Source organism: Fragaria vesca, linkage group LG2 (assembly GCF_000184155.1).
Source record: "Fragaria vesca subsp. vesca linkage group LG2, FraVesHawaii_1.0, whole genome shotgun sequence".
Taxonomy (NCBI): Eukaryota; Viridiplantae; Streptophyta; class Magnoliopsida; order Rosales; family Rosaceae; genus Fragaria; species Fragaria vesca.
Window position 1 is genome coordinate 26,542,314 of NC_020492.1, and position 22,097 is coordinate 26,564,410.

At 39.6% G+C, this 22,097-nt stretch overlaps 2 protein-coding genes and 1 pseudogene across 2 annotated transcripts; all 3 read right to left on the minus strand.

Annotated features, from left to right (window-relative positions):
- Window positions 1-709: 709 nt before the first annotated feature.
- On the minus strand, window positions 710-3,089 carry LOC101299745 (histone-lysine N-methyltransferase SUVR3-like). The gene is made up of 2 exons (XM_004293008.1): window positions 2,441-3,089; window positions 710-1,508 (listed from the first exon to the last, which is right to left on the minus strand). The coding sequence occupies exons 1-2, from the start codon at window positions 3,087-3,089 to the stop codon at window positions 1,120-1,122; spliced, it is 1,038 nt and encodes a 345-aa protein (XP_004293056.1). The 3' UTR covers window positions 710-1,119.
- Window positions 3,090-5,003: 1,914 nt separating this feature from the next.
- LOC101300032 lies at window positions 5,004-7,532 on the minus strand (annotated as a pseudogene).
- A 1,351-nt stretch (window positions 7,533-8,883) lies between these two features.
- LOC101302722 lies at window positions 8,884-9,978 on the minus strand. The gene is made up of 2 exons (XM_004291535.1): window positions 9,786-9,978; window positions 8,884-9,574 (listed from the first exon to the last, which is right to left on the minus strand). The coding sequence occupies exons 1-2, from the start codon at window positions 9,919-9,921 to the stop codon at window positions 9,174-9,176; spliced, it is 537 nt and encodes a 178-aa protein (XP_004291583.1). The 5' UTR covers window positions 9,922-9,978; the 3' UTR covers window positions 8,884-9,173.
- Window positions 9,979-22,097: the final 12,119 nt, after the last annotated feature.

Sequence of the window (22,097 nt, forward strand, 5' to 3'; positions counted from 1 at the left end):
AGGTAATCCATAGAATACTGCGATCATATGACTCGATATAGTCTGCAATCATTCCTTCATCCACAAGCTTCAGCTAGAGTATCCATCTAAGCAGATTTTTAGGCAATTGTCTGGTTTTTCCCTTTCTATATATGGTTGATAAGACTGATCCATACCTCCAGTGAGAGGAACCGCCAGTTGTGAAAGTTTGATGAGATTTCTTCCCATGTGTCCTTTTTCTTACCCTACTTGGCTCACAGAAGCATAGCATACTACTCTACATGAGTTCGAGACCGCCAACTGAATATTAACTATCATGTCAAAAACACTTCATGAATCTAACAACACTAAATCAACAAAACAGAACTGCCCAACTAAACCTCATGATACATAGGCCCCAACTAAACGTCATACTAAGAAAGGCCAAAGCTACAAGACATAATCCACACATATGCATCAGCAACCTAAACTCGAAACAACTTTTCCTTAACTTACGTAATCACAAATTATAAGGGGTAAACTAGAAAAATAGATAAACAAATAAATGGATCCAAAAGAAGGTTGCAATTGCGATCAATACCTGCATACTCCCACACAAACCAACCCTTCGGGATTGGGCGGCAAACAAACCCCACCCTTTTCAGCTGTCCCTGACAATCTTCAACTTAACCCGAATTCCTCTTTGAGTCAACTGATTCCCACAACTTAACCCACATCGATCACTGGGTCCACACTCAAGACATGGACATTGGACAACCATCCAGAATGGCTTGCAAGCCCTTGTTAGTCACCTAATTTCCATATATCTAGAGCTGTTGTAAACCAAGAATTGTTCCCGCTATAGCAAGTGCATCTCCATCATTATGTAATTCCTTGCTACTCATCTCACTTCCGAAAACCTGATGGCAATGGTATATATCAGCAAGTGCCTCGGGCGTGCCATGAATACTCAATATTGTGGCGCTTGTTCAGTTTCCGTGACTTCAAAAGAGGGCAGTGACAGTTTTATCTCTTCTGATACCTCTCCGACTTCCTATTTGTAGCTCAATGCAGAATTCTATATGTTCCGCCAGTGATTCTTCTTCTCCTAGATACTTCAAAGAATGCAAGCTTATCCAGAGCTACAGCCCAAAGCAGCAACTAAGTCTGCTCTGAGGGTAATATACCTACACAGCAAGAGCTTCCACAAAAGCACCGCAAACCCTCGGAGTTTAGCCTAGTTTCACCATAGCTGAACGTAAGCTCTTCATCTTTTTTTATGTCATCTGAAGCAAAAAAGCAAAGACGTGGAAGCAACACACCTGAGCTTCTAACAAGAGCTGTGGATAGATTACCTCTGTCGCAAGAATGATTGATGAACCTTGAGACGTTTCCAATTCTTGTGGCATCAATATTGAGTCTCAGACATGCCATTTTGGATGGAAGATGCTCCCTCACAACCAAAAGAGCAGGGGAGAAGTGACCACCAGATGAAAGTTCATCATACATTTGTTGCCGCAGTCTTGATTCCTTGGTCGTCAATAGTTCACCTTTATCACAGAAAATATAAAATCACATCATTCGTACAAACAATGCAGGATGCACACATAAATGTGTTTGCGTAGAGTGAGAGGACAAGACATTTCCCATGTATTCAAGTGCTCATCAATTTAAAAACTATACTGCGCTCCTTCAGCCATCCTAATAGTCACTTTCCACTTTTGGGGACAAATAATTGCTATCTATCTGCACACATAGGCTTAGTTTGGTATTGAAGTCAAAATAATCAAATGTTGAAAAAACTCAAATAGAAATAAGCAGCCTCCTACCGGCTTTTGATAACCTACGTTTATTAGACTATTATGGTGAGAAAAAAGCTGATTATTGTTCTTACCAAACAAGTTTTAAATCTAAAAAAGTAAAAATAAGCTGATTTATCTAGAAAAACGCAATACCAAACTGGGCCATAGACACATTGAGAGACGTAGCTTCTTTTTCAGGTAAGAAACGCTTTCATCCTTGCCATTGTAAGTTTTAATTGTGTGTCTGGTAAAATGTCGAGCCATGAAGGCATTATTTCTTTTAACAATATTGCAGAGTATTAGGTATGTTGCTCATCCTACTTAGGTCACAGAACTGTCAGAACACATAGCACACTGTTCTACATGCGTTCCGGACCGCCAACTGAGTAATATCTACCATGTCCAAAACACTTTATGAATCTAACAACCACTACAACAAACAAACCAGAACTCCCCAAACAAAACCTCATAATTCAGAACCCCCAACTAAACATCATAATAACACAGGTCCTCACAAAGGTCCAAAGCTAGAAGACACTGATCCATACATATGCATCAGCAATCTAAACTCAAAAACAACTTTTCCTAACAACGTTGCCTGGGGCAATTGCAAATCACAAGTGCTAAACTAGAAAAACATCAGAAGTATGGGATCGAAAAATGAGGGTTGTGATCAATACCTGCATACTCACACACAAACTGACCCTTTGGGATGAATTGGTCGGCAAACAAACCCCACCCTTTTCTACTATCCCTCACAATCTTCAACTTAACCCGAATCCCTCTCTGAGTCACCCGATTCCCACAACTTAACCCGCATCCACAACTGGGCCTGCACTCGAAAACTACGCCGTCGTCGAAGCCACCAAAGCCAACAACACACGGACAACCATCCTCACATGTCTCCTCACATCCACACCCAGAAGACGCGCAGTTTCCAGTTTCGTCGACAAAACATAACGACGACGTTTCAGTTCTTGTCTCCGTTTCTGGATTCTGGTGAGTAGAACCCCACGACTGTCGTATAAGATTAGAAGAAGGTGAAGATGTGGGTTGATAGAGGAAGAAGGCATAAGGGTGTTGGTCGAGGGAGCTGTGGAAGGGGATGGGAAGGGGCTCGAGGGATCTGGAAGCGTCGGAGGAGCGGCGGAGAGTGATAGAGTTGGAGAGGTTGCGGAGGGTGGTGCAGGTGAGAGATGCTATGGCTAGCTCTTGTGGGGTTAGCCATGGGAGGATGAGGTCTGAGCACTGGAAGAAGAGGGAAGGAGGGGTGTTGCGTTTGGACGGGGAGAAATTTTTAAATGCCACGGGCAGTACGTGGTCCTGCATTCCAATCAAATTTAGGCACGTAGATTTTTTATAACTAAAATATTAACTAATATTTTCTATTTTTTATGAAATGACATTTATGGGTATTTAGCAAGTTCAACTTAGGGTTTAGGTTTAGGGTTAGGGATTTAGGGTTTAGGGTTTAGGGTTTAAAAAACAACATAAAATCCAAAATAGTCTTTGCCAAAATAGCTGAAATAATTTTTTATCAAGAAAATTCACATATCTAAATTCAATTGGAATGTAGGACCACGTCAGACTGCCATGTGGTCCTCTCGTAGCACTGAAAAATTTCTCGTTTGGATGGCGGTGACTTGATTTGATGGATATCCATCTTATATCTAATATTTTCTTCGGGAGGTGGTTCCGGTATATGAATCCTTGTAAATAAAAGCGTAAATTCCTCTAATGGTATTTGAGGTATGGCTAATCGGATAATGTGGTACCTAATTTTTTTTTTTTTTTCTTCCAGAAAAGTAAAATTTTATATAATAATAAGTTAACAACTAACCATTACAGTCATGTCACATTTCGGTGGTGGACAACAAGTCAACAAGTCCCCACACTTATCCGCACATACCAGCGATTACAGTGTACATGAACCGAAAAGGGTCCAAATGTAACCTATTCCTACCTCCATCCAGAAGCCTCGATATCTCTTTACAGCCAACCTCAAAAAGAAACAACCCTACCAAGCACTATACACTAAAACAGTCAGCATAAATGCAAGGGCAACCCCCTCATTACATTGACAACAAAAAAACATCGATGTTAAAACCGATAGTCCCTAGACATGACACCAACCATAGCCCTACCAAAGTCACCATCGACACCAAACTACCAATACTTAAAACCTTCACCCAAAAGGGAGGGACGACAATTAACACTAAAACCAAAAACCAAAACAAACAAACCAACCTAAAAAACCAAACAAATAAACAGATCCCTACCTAGGCCCAAGGAGAGCCCAGACCCACCACCAAGCCCATTGGATTGGATGTCAAGGAAATATGTTGCCCATGAACCACAGCTAGGAGCCACCATCGAGCTGCGCCGCTGCCATCAATCTCGGCGGGCATCAGAAGAGGTCCACCGACCTCGGTACCTAACGCTGAACCAACGACGTTCTTCCAAGGCCTGCAGCCATCTACCCGTAACGAGAAAGCCCCACCAGACCAGGGAAGATGGTCCGACAGCTTATCACCGCCATTAAACCGCCACCTCTCCAGCGCACCTTCAAACTTAGGTTGCCATTCCTCCCTGATGAATCAAGATCTATGGCAGAGCTTCTTGTTTTTGTTTTGCTTTTCTCTCTTTTTCACTCATCTCTATCATCTATTTAAGCATCCTCTCATTTACATCATCCTATCATGCACCCATATCACCATTTTCACCTTTTCCTCCACCACAAACCTCCATCCCCATCTCCCAAAATCCAAACCCATCTTCTTCCTCTACCTCACCCATAAAACTCCATTTCATCCATCACCACCACCATAACTACCATCTTCCACCACCCTAAACTCCATAACCACCACCACTACACCATCACTACCACTCAAAATTAGTTCAAAGAAGCACCATCTCTTCATCTCCATTCCATTCATCATCAACAAGAACTCCATCTTCTATCCATTCCACCATCTAGGAGGATCCAAGGAGCATTGATTGAGAAAACCCATGGAGGAGGTAACCATCAATTTGTCAATCATGCAGAGAGAAGTTAAATTCCATTTTGTTTAATACGAAGCTCAAATTTTATTAATACATAGAATAGAAGGGGGACATGGTGTAGTGTCTTCTAACGTAACAAGCTTAGCATCAGCAACAAAACAACAGTCCTCTAGTCAAATAACTTGCATGAACAAATCAATTTGTAAACTCCAAGATTGTTAGTATCTGCTTCAACATGTTTTAGTTAACACCACCCTTCTTAGGAATCTTAAGTCCTTTCATTTTGCTCCACATCCTAGCAAGGCACTTGTACTCTTCAAGCATCTCCATCGCTTCTCTTACTAGTTACTAGACGACTAGAACCTCGTGAGATTCGCACTATACAAGACTCGGTAATTATTCTTGCATTTGTATGGTTCACCTCTTCATTTATCATAATCAAGTCCATCATGGTCATGTACCACTTGCTTTTGGCCTGGCTTTCTTTATCATTACATTTTGGCATCAGCTCAACGGAGACGTCTGCTTTACACCGCATGAATATTACACTTTGAAACGGGCGTTAAGCCGCCGTGAAGCCGACTTCGAGCAGAGTAAAAATGGAGTTTACTAGAAGGGCAGAGCTGTGTCAATTCCCTAGAGCTAATGGGTACATACTGATCAATGGATGAAAGAGTAAGTCAATTCCAAAGGCGATGGTTCTTGTGTTAAGCCACACCATTTTGTTGTCAAGAGTGGGTTAGCATGGTTAAAAGCGATACTGTATTTGATTGCGATCTCTGGAAGCATCCAATTAGTTGTCTTGAGATGGTAAAATTCAAATTATGACCTCCCCAGATATCAGATATATAGCTCTTCAGTCAAGGATGCCAAGGTGAGATATATATTCTCAGTTTTTGGGTGTCTTTTATCACTAGAAATAAATGTATGAACTTCATTATCCACATATAACCAACTGCAACTAGCAGTCTTCTTGACCTCTTTCCCTTTCATCTTCTTCCTCAATCTCCCAACCCCCTTCCAGTTACCCTCAGCAGCATAGCAATTAGCCAACTACATATACCGATCCGCAGTACCTCCTCCAAGTTTTAAAAGTCTCTCCTCTGCCTCTCCAGCGAGCACTGTAGTTCCATTAACCAGACAAACATTCAGGAATGACCCCCACACACCAATATCCAACTCTATAGGAATATATATTTTTCATCAATGCTTTTGCGGTTTTGCCTTCTCAAGTTGATTAGCCCTGCCATACAAATCTACCATACATGCATAGTGCTCCAGTTCAGGTAAGAGGTTGTAATCTTTTGTCATGGACTGGAAAAATTGCTCACCCAATACCACCAAACAAGAGTGACGACAAGCAGAAAGAAGCGCTAAAAACGTGACTGCATCAGGCCTAATACCTCTCTTCAACAATTCTTCAAAAATTTGGATAGCTTTAGTTTCACAACCATGGTGATCGAGCATAACCAGCTAATATCAGACGCCTACACAAATACCCGTCCAACAAAAATACCCGTCCAACCCTTTTCACTCAGACGCCTCGATCTGTTTTTGTTACTTTTGTTTGGGCATTTGACGGCAAACTTACACCATCTATCTGGGGCTCCGATTTGTGGATCACAATTTGCTACGGCGGCAACGCGCCATCTAAGCCTCAAAGTGTAATATTCATGTGGTTTAAAGCAGACATCTCCTAGCTCAACACCTGGAAGAATTGAAGTAAGCTGCCTAAGTGAACCGAAGCAAGTTCTGAAACTGCTCATACATAATCCTCAACGTGAAAGTTCTTCTAAAAGCTTTTGCAGAAGGTCTGGCTGGTTGTCAAGTTTAGGAGCAACTTCCTGAATCTTGTTCATAAATCCAGTTATCCAGACAAGTCACCCATGCCTAGTAGATGTCTCACAAAAGGTTCAACACTTCAACATCGAAAACATCAAACTGATCCATGTGCTCTCTTATTCCAATAAATATATCAGGACTCTTCGTTGCTACAACAACACTAAGAGCACCACCTCCCTTTGCATGCATGACCATCCATTTTAGTAACAACAGTTCCAACTCCATCAGCACTTTGCTTAAATGCTTGAGCTTGATCAAATGCACTAACCAGTGACCAATACTACCATCCATCCCAAATATAACAAGATCAGGTTTGGTAGCTTCAGCCACCTGACACATCTCTTTGAAAGGAGCAGCTTCCTGTTTGAGACGTCCACTAGTATCAAGTTATCTACTATTATAAGATCACAGTTCTCCTTAAGAGCCTCCACTCCTTCCATTGCAGTCTTCACAGGGTCGGACTCCATGTAGCTGCTTCCATAACGAAATCTTTTCCTTGGTAGCATTTTGCTTCAACTGATCAAATGAACCGGCTCGAAAAGTATCGATGTAAACTACGGCATGTTCCATCCTTTTATTTCTTTGATGATGATAAGCATATATAGTCACTGACAAAGGATCCTTTATTTTTTCTAATTGATTTACATACAAATTATTTTTTTACAACGGGCATATTGTTGCTGGTTAAGAGAATACTAAGACGGATTGACAAGACTTTAATCACAGGCAATATGCAATGCACCTGGTTTCCCTAGCAAATATATAGTAACACCAACGGTGGTGCTATTAACACACCTCTTTTTGCTATTAACACACCCCACCTATGATGATAAATAATCATGAAACAAATTTTTTTTTTGAAGCTAAAAGACTGAATTACAAAGAACCTCCTCTTGGGCAACCACCATCAAATAAATCAAAATTCATTGCTACCCTAACAGAGCTCGGCAAATTCAACTCCCAACAATGCTGAGTGTCCAGATTCTACCCCAGATTTGCTAAGGCATTGGTTGCAAAGTTCGCCTCACAAAGGACATGGTGGAAAGAGACCAAACTGAAGGAAGAGGCAATCGTTTTGATGTCTTGGACAATTTGGATCAGCTTCCATGGACACTTGAAACGCCCAATAATACAATTAATAATGAGAGCAGAGTCCCCTACAACCATAATATGAGAGTAGTTTAACTCTTTGGCTTTAATAAAGCTGTCTTTAATCATGAAACAAATTCAAATGACAAATTTGTAAATAAAATTAAAATGTGTTGATAGGAAAATAAATATGGTGTGTTAATTAAAAAAAATGTGTGTTAATAACAACACCCTAACACCAAAGAATATCAGAAGTTTTCTCTTTTTTGTATGTTTGTGTTGGTGGATCGTGGCGAAGAGTTGGTCAAACACTTGACCATTTTAGCTACGTACTCCATAATCATTCCCAAAACTGTTTGGACGGGAAACGTTAGGATATAGGGTCGAGACCCGTATATACCCTAGAAAATGATCATATAACACAACAGGTAGCTCCTTTGACTAAATTAGTCTTTACAAGAAAAGCTCTTCTCGATCGATCTAGGGTTTCATCATACGAAAAAGCTTGAATGAGGTAGGGAGCCGAAGCAGATGAGCCTTACAAAGGATGCGGGTCACTGTGCTGTAGCTAGTCATGATAACTGAAATCAAGTTTGTTCAGTATTTGGTGTCGTTGGTAAAATGAAATATATATTGATCTGATTTCTTTCTCCACATAAATTCAACACAGCTCTTTCTTATAAAATCACTACAACTTTGTGCTTTAGATTATTCGTGTTGCATGTTGCATCATATGAAAATTGCAACTATTTTCTCTTTCAATGCGCAAGAAATGTTTGGGGGAGCATTTGAATTGGTTTTGACTTGTATCTAAACTTCGATCACAAAATGCCCCACCAATTCCACATTATAGTTGAAGGCACTCTTTCACCAATGCACATTACTATATATATATATATGGTGATGATGATAGCTTCTTCACCAAACTAAATTTATGCCTCAATAATACCGGAGGGAGGGAACACAAATTTATTACTTCACAGAAAATATTGTCAGGATTAATTGTGGCATGTGCATCTCTTCTCATCCCCAGCTGAATTAGGGTTTCATGTCTCCATGGTAATTTTTGATGAGCAATGGGAGATCCAAAATACTTTAATTTCTAAATTTTACTAGGAGGCAAATATGTGTGTGTTTCTAAAATAGGAATGGAGAACGAATTAAAGATGGAAAATAAGACTTCGATCATCAAGTAAAATAAATAAAATCACTTCATTATTTATACAACAAGAAGACACACTAGGTGTAATAATCATCATATATATGGATTTGATGGCTATAGGGGAGAAACATAACTTTCTCTGCTTCCATCCAGTACTAGCTGGCTACTTCTTCTAAATGAAAAACACACTCAAAACGAAAGCAACAACCCATAGAAAACAACTAAGACAGGACGACGTAGCCTGGTTTGATGGTACTGGCTATATAAGATATGAGCGGACTAGATGCCCCATGTTACTATATCACAAGCATTTTTACTTAGGGTATGCCTATGATAGGGAAGAAAGGAACATAGAAGCTAGAAGGTGCCAAACCCCATTCTGGTGGAAGAGGCAGATTGAATGTCTTGGATGAACCGACCTCGTTCTTGGCTTTACAAGCCGCCTGATCTTCGATACTCAAGGGGCATGATGTGAAGAAACTAAGAGGAGTTGAAATGGTATAGGAATTAGAGTCATGAGTCTTCAGAATCTTTGATGCCACGACCTTCCTTGAGACATAGAGCTGCTTTGTACCTCCAAGAATCTTGGCAAGGCAGTGAAGAGATGCTGGAGATTTCGAATCGTCAGATGGAAGCTTAACCTCGAAAGATCCATCAGCTTCTGTGGTTGCCGTAGCCAGCTTCTTCACTTGGTCACACTTCACTAAAACCTTAATTCCTGAAACATGAAACCACAAAACAGCACGTTAATATTGAAAAGCCCTAAAACTTCATTACTTGGATGTATAGTGTTTCCTTGAAATTCATAACCCAGAAAGCACTTTTAGCTATCACTTCTATGGCTTCTAAAAGTGCTTTTATGTTGGCTAGGGAAATTGGAAGAAAAATAATTAAGTAGATAAATAATTATATGCAATGAACATTTGGACCTGAAAAATCATAATTCTTGTGGCAATCAAGGCAAGTGACTTTGGCTTTCAGAACTTGGCCATATGAGAGCTCAAACTTTGCAAGAAACAATGCAAAGAGAAGTGTTGAGACGACCCAGCCGGAAAGAGTAGCCATGGAAGCAGCAAATTACAGACACTGCAAAAACAAGTACTCCACAAACTTGATATGAACAGAAGATGACTCCAATGCAGCTAATATAAATAGATTATCAAAACAAGACCATCATAAATGGAAGGCCCAATAGTGAGATTTCTAGTTGGTATAATCAAATGCTTTCACCTATTTTCCAAACAGGGATTTATTACACCAGCTCAGATACTCTGGTTATTTTTTTTCTTTTTTGTACATTTCTTTTTACCTTCTTCAGCAGTTTAGATATATGAGATGTAGCAATCTATGTACTATGACTTTGAACCTTTGAGGTCAGACACAATAAGAAATGGGACTCTTCACTCCTCTAGTACACATTTGATCGTTTGGTCCTGATTGATATGCTTTAAATTTAATTTGCTTCAGTAGTCATATGCTCTACTTGGTCAGTTGTGTATTTTCCCTAGGTCATCCCGAGTTGTCCAGTTCATGACTTTGCTATTTAATTAAGCTTACTTAAATATGCATCCAGAAGTATATATATGTGCTCTACTCTGGGGTGTAGTTCAGTCAAGTGGTAGCAGTACTTCATATGGAATTACAATTATAGCTAAACTCGAGCCCTGCCATGTTGAACGAACTAGCAGCAAGTAAAATCACAACAAGTAAGAATTTGTTTCTCTTGATCTGAACTATTACCTTCTTAAAACATTGGTTAATTTCTTCGCTCCTTACAACACAGATGCATGATAGTGCATGGTTATAATTTCCAAGTCTGTATACGTACAAACAATTTTTACATTAACAGACTACAAAACAAAAGGAAAGGCAAAAAGGGAACATATATAGCAAGTATGAAATGACTAATCTAAATCATGATTATCCTTTTGGTGGTCGCTACCCGCTACCCGCTCCCTATCTGTAGTGGGATCACCAAGGAAGCAATCATATTTGTGTACTATAACGAAAACATATATCCCAAATCCACCAAAGAATCGGATATTATTAGATGCCCTACTCAATTTTTCTTCTTCTTTTTCTTTGGTGGAGAGAAAATTAATTAAATTCACTGGAGGCTGGTGGTTGATGTACCTTCAGACTTAAGTAAACTGTACTGCATTGTCTAGCTCATAGTCTCACTGGAAATTTTGCAAGATTATAAGCGAAAAGAAATTAGCTGAAAGAAATTATAAGCGAAAGAAATTAGCTAAACTAGAAATTAGCTTACACCACGAGTGAATTGCATATCAGCAGTGCAGTTCGTACTGTCTGTGACCACCATGGAATATGAAATGGTTGTTCAAGATGGATTTCCTTCAGTCCAGATTTAAGCGCTCAGCTCAAACCTTACACAATGATGAGCCAATTATCGGCCGGAGACGAATTACACATGGTGCCTGGGAGACATACTACGCAGCATTCCGTTACACGATCGACCAAACAAACAAAATAACAGCAATGATGCTGCACCAACTGATGGATACGTCGAAAAAAATTCATCAGAAGATGATGTACATATATATGGTATTCTACAAGATCAATCAAATCATTTCCATAGTACGTATTCAATTCCATGTATACTTGAAGCTGAAACGTTACCACCTGGAATGATATATATGATCGAGCTGTACGGGACGCAAAGGATAGTAAATGGAACCGCTACAGGGTTAGCAGCTAGCAGCAGCTAGCAGGGCACAACTAACTTGGGCAGGAATGAATGCGAGCTCCATTTTCTCGTTGTCCCGACCACTTTAATGGTGGAGGTTGAACGTCCTCGTCTACACGTCAAGGTGCTTAAGATCTCTCATGTGTTTGCTTCATTTGTTAGGACGATAGATCCATATGTGTCTGCCTTTTATATATACATTACTGTCATTGTTTAGATATAATTAGCTCGTTGGAGTTACTGGGGCAACTAAATCCAGTCCTAGAAAACATACTAAAACCATTTGGTATGTACTTTGTTTTGCATTTAGATTTTCTTTGATGAAACAACAGCGACTTGCTACCTAATACTTCCTTCAGTTATAATATATCAACATCATCGTCACCATCTAGAGATAAAATGAAGGTTGGCACCGTATGTAAGGGCGTCCGGAACCGAAAGAATAGCCTCATGTTCCAACGGTACGGTGTGTCGCACATACCGTTGGAAACAACTTCCGAACCCCATTGAAGGCGAGCATGATCTGACTAGCTTGAGTACGTGGTTCAAGCTTCAAATACAATGCTCGTAATACAGGAAGTAGTGTACAAAGTATACATATGTGTTTAAACCAATATATGGCATGACCTACCTGGCAGACCAAATGGACGAGTCCATTAGTGACCGTGGCCATTAATAAGTAAATATCGTGACTCATCTTGTTGAGCCACAATGCACAACATGGCTTATTAAATAACCGCGGTTATTAACAGAGATGATGACCGCGGCTATTGAGCCGCTAACATGGCTTATTAAATAACCGCGGTTATTAATAGAGATGATGACCGCGACTATTGAGCTGCAAACATGGCTGTTGAGCCACGGACACCCTATGTTGAGTCGCGGACGCCTTATGTTGAGCCGTGATCACCTTATGTTGAGCCGCGATCACCTTATGTTGAGTTGCGAACATGGCTGTTGAGCTACAAACATGGTTGTTGAGCCGCAGACACCCTATGTTGAGCTGCGGACGCCTTATGTTGAGCCGCGGACTCCTTATGTTGAGTCACGGTCGCCTTATGTTGAGCCGCGATCACCTTATGTTGAGCCGCGAACATGGCTGTTGAGCAGCGAACACCCAACACCCTGTGTTGAGCCGCGGACGCCTTATGTTGAGCCTCGTGAGTTGCAGCGGCCAAGTAAGGAGAATAAATGTTATATCCTGTCAAACCCATACGAGGTCGATTGATTGATATTTACAAGCTAAATTACGGTCAAAGATGGCGCCTTCAAGGGAGACGTCACCATAGTTACCAAAATGGTTGCAATCAGGTTGAATGAGTTTTATTGCGGGAATGACGTTACTACAATTTCAATCTCAAAGATGGCACTTTCAAGGGAGACGTCACTACAGTTACCAAACTTGTGGCAATCAGATTGAACGAGCTTTATTACAATTTAATCCATGATTTACCTGTAATCCATCCATGTGTTTAAAGCTGGGATTACGTTTTTTTATTTTACTTCATTATAAAAAGGACCTTAGGATTCTTTGTTAGAGATCCTCGACCAAACGCTCTACGCGATTACACATTTTTATCAATTCAATTCAGCTTCTCAGCCTGACACAATTATCAACCCTTTTCGTGTTTATCTTATCGCTTTACTTTAATTTACCGGTACTTGTTCTGCAATTTGCTTTATTGTTATTTTCATACTTGCAATTTATCTTACTGTTCGTTGCTATCTTTCCTGCAATTTACATTCGTGTTCTTACCTTTCTTTAAGATTTCTGCACTTTATTTGCTGCACTTTACATTCCTGCATTCACATCACCTGCACCATCACAACATTCACCTAGTCACACAGCACCAAGATCGGCTGATAAGCCGATCCATGTTGAAGTCCTTGCATCCAAGGCAAAGAGAACCCTGCGGTTAAGATCGATCCTTCCTCGGCCCACAGTCGACTGATTAGAAGTCAGGGCAACTCATCTACAGATCAGAACAAAACCTCGCTTGGCTTCTCGGCCGCGAATTGGCACGCCATCGCACACGTCACCAAGCCAGAAGGACAAGTGTAGCCCAAAGAAGCCCCTGGCCCATTGACACGTGGCCGGGACGATTTTTGAGCCAACATCTTTGGGCCGGGACGATTTTTGAGCCAACAATACGACCAGTTAGAAAACAAAAGCATATCAACACTACGACATTTCAAAACGATTATCTAGAGGCTTAATCTTGTGTTGTATGGCTTCACAAAACTCATTTAGAGCTCCGTAGAGAAAGTTAATAAATCAAATGTATGTGGAGTTCTGGACAAGGTTATACGAAAAACAAACAAAAAAAATACTTGTACTGCAAACAATATATAAGGAACTATATCCAGGCTAAGGCAGGCACTGAAGGTTACATTTTAGACCAAAAATAGACTACGTACATTTACTCAACATCAGTTATGACAATGCTCACAAATCCAGAAGAAAGAAAGAACAAATTACTTCAGGAGCAACAAAATCTAAGTCCTGCAAGAACAGAGGTAAAGACATGATATGTAACTTTTCTTTGACAAAATGATACACTATGTAGCGTCAGCGAATTATGGGTCAGTTGCACTTCGTATAAATTTACGTTTGAATGCTTGTAGGCTTGTAGCTCTCAAGTTTTAGGTGCTCAAATCAAACTTGCAAGTCAAACTGTAAGCCTCAAACAATGATGATCCGATTATCGCAGACCAACAACAGATGATCGAGAGACATATTACGTGACATTCCATTACGCCATCGACCATCAAACATACAGAAAATAAGAGCAATGATGCTGCACGAACAGATGGGTACGTATGTTAAAAAAAAAACACATCTGAAGATTGATGATGTAAAAGAGGGCATTCTACAAGATCAGATCATCCTATATAATTCAAGTTCATGTTCATTTTGAAGCTGAAAAGTGGAACGCCTGGAATGAAGTGGATACGCAAAGGGTTAGCATCAGTAGCAGGGGGTAGCTGACTGCTGGGGCGAGAATGCATGTTCATTGTGAGCAGACCACTTTAATGATGGGAGTTGAACGTCCTGGTCTACACGTCAAAGTGCTTAAGATTTCATGTGTTTTCTTCATGTACGTGTTAAGATGATAGATCCATCATCCATGTGTGTGCCATTTATGATTTATGTATACATAAGTATCACTGTTTAGCTATTAAATCCAATCCTACAAAACACACTTATTTATGTACTTAGTTTAGCTGTTAGGATTCTGTGTACAGCGACTTGCTACCTAATACTGCCTTCAGATATAAAATCAATCCCATCAGGTCACCACCCAGAGATGAAGTTTAGTTTGGCACCGTAGTGACAGAGTTGGCACCGAAAGACCTCATTACAGCTTTATTTTTTTGAAAAGGGGTTTGGACCCGCCTAGCCGGAGGCTCAGCCCCACGTCTTGTTCCATTTATTATATTAATATTAAAATTTTGCAACAGGGGGACATAACACCTGAATCCCGTGCTACAATAGAACTATTACAAATATCCTCGTAGAGAACGTCATGAATAATAACAGGAGTCTCCCCTAACCAAACATCATCCAACAACCTCGCACTAGCAAGGTGAGCTAATATATCTGCTACACCATTTGCTTCCCTGCCGATGTGTCGAATTCTAATAGACTGAAAAGCAGACATATAGTCTTTACAATCTCCTAAAACTCGACCTACCTCAGACAAATCCTCCTCCGCCCGTTCAAGGGCAACTACCAATAGGATAGAATCGCTCTCAATATCAATATCGCTCCAACCTTGGTGAATACTAAGTAACAGACCTGTTCTATAAGCCTCAAACTCCATATTCAACGCGGAGTGAGCATGTTTAAACGGTCTTGCCACAGCTCCCATTCCCAAACCCATATCGTTTCTAACTACTACCCCCACACCACCACATCCATTAGAGTCAATAAAAGACCCATCGATATTGATTTTCAGTCTCCCACTGGGAGGACACTCCCATTTCATCTTCCCTCTCTTCTGTCTTATATGAGCCTTCACATGGACCTTTTTATACTCCTCTAAAAATTGAACCACCCACTGTGCCAGGAAGCTACAATTAAAAGAAACATGGTGCCAAAGCACTTTGTTCCTCTCTGACCATATTGCCCACAAACAAGAAAGAAAAAGCTCCTGTTGATCTTTATTTAAAGCTTTATTTGCAGACCCTCAATTCTAATGTTCGCCTCCATATGTGTTGTGATGTACATTTCAGACGTTGTAACTAACGATATAGTAACAATTTCGGTAAGGTCAATTTCGGTGATGATCTTAGACGGCATTACACTGGTTTACCTGGGGAAGGAGCGCACCATTTAAATGTACCATCTGACTAGCTTGAGTTGTTCAAGCTTATACTATTGTTCTTCCATAATCTTAGCTTGTAGTAGTAGTTAAGGTCAGTAGAGTAGGAAGATATTAGCCAGCTTTTATACAGCAAGTGACGATGTACACCACCAGTTAGAAAACAAAAACAAATACATAGGAACGATGCGACATTTCAAAACGAATATCCAGAGGTGTAATAGTGTAATACCGTGTTGTTGTCGTGATAAAACTTGTTACAGAGCTCTGTAGAAAACTAATATATCAGACAGAGTCTGAACAATATTAACATACCAAAAACAAAAACAAACAATATGTACCGCTGAAAACCATAAGGAAGAAGCACAAAGACCAGACTGTAATGAATCGACCTAAAACCAAGCTACTACCAAGTGAACCAACTCAATATCAGAGTAGGAGAGCACATGACAAGTGGATCAATTAGGACATTAACTTACAAGCCCGGATGAAAAAGAAAAAAAGAGCAGCAGCGACAAAATTAAAGTCATGGAGAAGAGAGACTGTAACAGGAGAGGGCTCCAATTCTAAGGTAGAGTTTCCCTGCATCCGACGGTGTTAGACATAGATCCATTTCATCACCTCAGAGAAAAATTTACTACTCATGACAACCTCATTTACTGTAAAGTATTTCTTTACAGCTTCTAAAGTTCATGCATTTGACTGTCCCCATAGGTTACACTTACAACACACCTCAACTAATCATATACTCCAAAGGGTTCTGATTTAACTATTACCTTCAAACTTTAACAAAAGGAGAAACACCCGGACTCAATTCAACAGTCACAGTAATAGTTAGAACCTCTACCAATTCTATTATAAAGTTCGACTGATTGTCACTAAAGAATATTAGAATAAACAAATTGACATAGATAAAACAGCAACTAATTCTAATATCTCCCACTTAGCATGCTACTTCAATACCCCTCATGCAATGCTCTAGAATCTTTTCACCTCCAAAATAATGATCATGTAATGTATTGTGACATCCTTGTCGAGTTACAATATGACAAAAATGTAGAAAAGGAACATACATACATTATTCAGCCAAAAAGATTGATAAAGATACCCACCACAACCTTTCCTCCCCATCAAGCGTAAAAATTTGGCAGCTGAGCTGGAATCCATCATTAGCTGGTGTTATTTTCAGAATCTGTGATAAGCATGCCTAACCAGGGCAAACCAAAAAAACAAAAAACAAAAAAAGAACACACTAGTCCCAAAATTGTCCTTATTTACACCACTTCTCCAGGAATCTCTGCTAAATCTTAAGCTACAGCTGAGCAACATTTTCATTTTATTTTTCATTCTCAATTATTTACTTTGAGTTCACAGCCTTCTGATGGAATTTAAAATGATCCTCCCTCTCTCTACTAAGGATATCCAAGGCACAAAACAATTATCTCCATCTAAAGCAATCTGAACACTCAGTTTAGACCAGTACTACACTTATGAATTTTAGGAACCCCAAAAGGTCTAAGGCTCTAAGCCCTTGCAAGTTTGTCTCTAAATTGATATTTAATAGGTTCCAAGTCCAACCCACAATGACAAAAAATTAAAAAAGGGAGCCAAAGAGTAATACTCTGAATACTTGTTGTACCAGCCAATTAACAGTACTATTCCCTATAAAAAAATGTACCACAAATGATGTAATGACGAAACATTTAAAATAGAATTTAAATGAAACTATAACTGCTTTGTGCACTCAGGCCCTTGTTTCTGGGTTCTTGATGATATGCTAAGCACCCTCATGCATTTTAATAGACTTCTAATAGAAGTATAACTGACATTTTTAGAGAAGCTAATAATAGATGATAATACAACAGGTGACAAGGAATCCACAGTCATTAATAGAGAGAAAGAATCTGAAAAATCTCCGAAAGTCTTATATTCAACAGAAAGACACACTGAACATCCAGGAAACTCAGCATCACTAACCAAATTCAACAATATTAAAAGAGTAGTCCTAAAGCCAACAGTAGCAGATCACCAAAAACTAGAAAAAAACCGCATTCAACCCGAAATTTTTTATCACTTCCAACATATTGTACATCCGAGAAACTGAAGTGGTGATTTCTTAGCTAACGCATCTACAAGACTGGTTTCTTTGAGAGAGAGAGCATAATGACCTAAATTTCAAATAAGAATTTGAACACACTGCAATATTAAAATAGATAACCAGCTTCTATTGTTTATAAATAAATAAATGACAATTCACATCGCCATTTGAGCTAAATCTTGTGCAAATTACAGTCTAAGATTGAATTTTCATTCAAATTTGTTATATCTCTCACACACTGATTTGGATTTTTCTTTTCCATTCCTTTTCTCTTATTACTAGATACAGCTGTCAAGTACCCCATCTGACATAGCAGGTGAGTGATAATTACTAAAACATAGTTGTAGCACCAATCTGAATTCGAACCCAGCACCTATAAAACTGACCAGTAACCTCAATCATGAATTGCAATCGTGTACCCAATAAATATTGGAACTGGTTTTTGAGCAGATTCCTTGAAAGCAATAAATTGTCACAAAGTAATTATGATAATTTTAGCCGGTTTTCATTTTAGATGATGAAAAAATAAAGATAAAAGAAACTGGAATCATCAATAAGCTTCTTATATCTAACTTGATGAGTTCAATGTCAAGTAAAGAACAACCAGACAACTTAACTCCATGCAACACTTCATCTACTGAATCTTATGAATTTAAATTGGCAGAAGTTGCCTTTAACAACTACCAGCTTAATCGCATAACGCAGAAAGCTGCCAAAATACAAAAATATTTCCTAAGGTAGATCACATAACTTAGAGCAATAAAATTTTAAATCAAAACCAAAAAACATCTGTTTAGGAAATAAATAGTATTTAGCGAATTCTAAATCTTCAGAAAGAAACAAGTAAAATAGTTCATTGTTGACAAGCCACAGTAGAAGGCCAACACCATCAGACTTATTTCTTCAAACAATTCATACTACCATTTGATCATCCATGGTGACTAGTGTGTTTGGAATATGACTAGAACTACAAGTAAATCAGTCCAAGGAACTTGTGTCATGCAAAGATTTTCAGTTCATAATCATAGCCATATACTTGGCAAACCACAATTACTATTATTGCATTCATTAATGTTTGATTCAATGACTAACAAACACAAATACACAATAGCTAAACTATTGGGAGTAAACAAGAAATAAGCGAAAACCGAAAAATCCTAACTCATGATCTATCCTTTCCCCAATATATACTAAAATCTCCCTAATGATGGTACTGGGGATAATCAAACACTTAAAAATATTGACTACTTTATAATGAAACAAACTCTGAATTCTTTTCCCAAATAAAATAGAGGAAAAAGTTGAAAAGAGTCGGTTCTAAATCAATCGAGAAAACCTGTCCGTCGCCACACGGCATTGCGAACCCGCCGGAGATCTCTTCCCTTCAAGGTCCTCCCCACGCCTTCCAGAACCGAGTACGCCACCATCGGCGAGTGAGCGGAGCTTCTGGCCACAATCTCGTGCGGCGGCAGCATCTCGCCGTCGTCGTCTTCCTCGTCGGCGACGGCTTCCAACTCGTACTTCTTCCTCATCAGAACCGGTATATTCACCGGCGCCGACTGGTACTTGAACGACGAGGAAAACGAGCGGTGGTGGTGGTGGTCCTGTAGCGGGGGCGGCTTCGGAATCGTCGGAATCATCTGCGCGTACGACGGCGAAGACGAGGACGACGAGGAGGCCGAGGCCTTGCGGTAGAAGTGCGAGTGGCTCCGGGAACTCGGAGAGGAGGCGTCTCCTCGATCGGGGAGAGCGGCGAGGATTCCGAAGCTCTCGGGATGGGAGAACCCTTTGTGGTGGCGGCGAGGGGTTGAGGAGGCGGAGGAGGGAGGGGTGGAGTGGTTGTTGTTGTTGTTGTGGTGGCTGTTTTGGTGGTGGTGATTCGATTCAGCGGCGAAGTCGTTGGTCCACAAGATATCGTCCTCGGTGAGCTCGTCGCCGACGTCGGGGGCGGAGGTAAGGTTGGTGATTGGGGGAGGAGTGTGGGGGTACGCGCCGAGGAAGCGTTCGGAGGGAGAGGGTTTCGTGGGGCGGTGGCGAGCCGGGTTGGGAATGTCCATGTGACGGGTTCGGGTCGGGTCAGGGGAATCCCGGTGTCATGTGAGGGAGAGAATGAGAGAGGGTTTGAAAAGGGAGAGGAGGAGAGTGAGCGGAGGGAGTGTGATGTAAAAAACTAAAACTGATAATGAAATAATAATTGGTGAGGGTGGAGGGGAGTGACGTGGCTGTCAAAAGTTTTGGGATTATTGTCGTGTTTTTAGGGGTGGATTTGGATAAGAGAAGGGGCGTTCTGGGCGGTGATATAAGCGTCGGCGTCTCACGGGAAAGAGACGTTTAGGAATTTTTTTTCAGAAATAAGGTAAATAATACAAGCTTGGTAATAACATAATCGATTTATGTAAATTGATTTGTAGAAAAACAAACCGTCAACCAAAAAAAGATAAATGTTTGGTCATATAAACTTAAATAAAGCATACAATAGCTCATAAAAAGACAATAGTTTCCTGACATGAAGAATATTAAGAAAAAGTTAAAAGTTTGTGTCTCCCATGAGAAAAACTAGGACCGGACGCGGTGCGGTGCAACTCGGTTTAAGATCAAAACCATAGCGCAAACCGTATTTTCGGTGATTGAATTTTGCCGACTGCAACTGCTTTTTAATAAACAAGGACTGCATTTTCGGTTGGACTGCACTTTCGGTGCAATCCGGTGCGGTTGGTTAATTACCCAAAACAACGAGCTGCCGAAGATGAAAATGAAAACGTGAAGAGAAAAGAATAGAAAATTAAAAGAGAAGAAGAAGAAATGAGCAAAGAGAAATGCAACTAAGAGAGTTGCGAGAATGGTGATGGTGGAATGAGAGTGAGGGGGTCTGCCCCTCTTTGAGAGTTGTGAGAGAGTGAGAGTGCTTCGATCGATGGTTCGAGAGGGTGAGAGAGCTTCTATGGTTTGAGACTTCGAGTCCCTAAAGATGAGAGGATATGTTTGCTTTGGGGCTAGGGTTAGATAGTTAGTGGGTTTCTTACGTTTCTATATATGTACTTACATGTATAGAATAAGGGTCCGGTTCAAGAGACACAAAATTATACACTAATTTTTACACCATTTGTGAGCCCTCAGATTTTATGACATTCAATGGTTTAGATTAAGTGTAAAAATGATATGACATTAGATTTATTTGCCTAAAAAAAAAGTAAATTAACTTTTTTTTTCCTTAATAAAGAGTAAAATATGAAAGTACATAATACTGGGAATAAGAAAAATAGATGAATCCGAACTCATGAACATGATCTAAGAAACAGAAAGAAAAGAAAAGAATCATGGTGTTCATCTTCATGTTATAAAATCAACTCATTCTCTCGGGTTATTAAATTCTTTATTGAAATCCTTTAAGATCTTGTATATTTTTGGAGCCCTGTTAAGTATGATCATTGTCATGTTTTCTTCCACTATGATTGAACATATCTTCTTCAATTGTGATTGAATCACTGATTCAATTAATCCTCATATATATATCACTGATTCATGACTTCTATTCAAATGCATGACATTCATTGAATATGATAAACAAAAATAGATCTTTGACCTTCTTACATACCCAATAAAGAAGAAAACTTCAAGGGGTATGAAAGCTTCAAGTTAATGGAAGATTATGGGAAGCATCAAAAGAACATCGTATCAGAAAAAATTAACAAAGAAGACATGAGATATTCATTTCGCACTTGGGCAATGGGTATTCTTTGTTTAACTTTTGATTTAACATGTAATTGGTAATATCAGAAATACTAGATCAATGAGTTTTAGTGAAGGATTTAATGGGTTGAAACTGATTAAGGGCAAGGCACAAAGAATTACTAAACAAGATGAACACAAAGGTTGTTTTCTTTTATTCTGCAGTACGTTCTTCATGTTTTCCTGTTCTTGTATTCATATTCTTCTGTTCTTTTTATTTAGTTTTGGTATTTCTCTTTTAATAAAACTACAATTAAAAACAGTTTAATCTACTTCTTTCAGTGGTATTTCTCTTTTAATCTACAATTAATATATATATCAATGGGGGTTCTTAAATATATATATATATATATATATATATATATATATATATATACTACCT

What these genes read in the sequence shown, in the direction of transcription:
- LOC101299745 (XM_004293008.1), bottom strand. Translation starts at nt 3,089, where the DNA reads ATGCAGGACCACGTACTGCCCGTGGCATTTAAAAATTTCTCCCCGTCC. An exon ending in GTTTGTGTGTGAGTATGCAG is followed by an intron (nt 1,509 to 2,440) that starts GTATTGATCACA and finishes TCTGTGATAAAG; the next exon opens with GTGAACTATTGACGACCAAG.
- LOC101302722 (XM_004291535.1), bottom strand. Translation starts at nt 9,921, where the DNA reads ATGGCTACTCTTTCCGGCTGGGTCGTCTCAACACTTCTCTTTGCATTG. An exon ending in CAAGAATTATGATTTTTCAG is followed by an intron (nt 9,575 to 9,785) that starts GTCCAAATGTTC and finishes TTCATGTTTCAG; the next exon opens with GAATTAAGGTTTTAGTGAAG.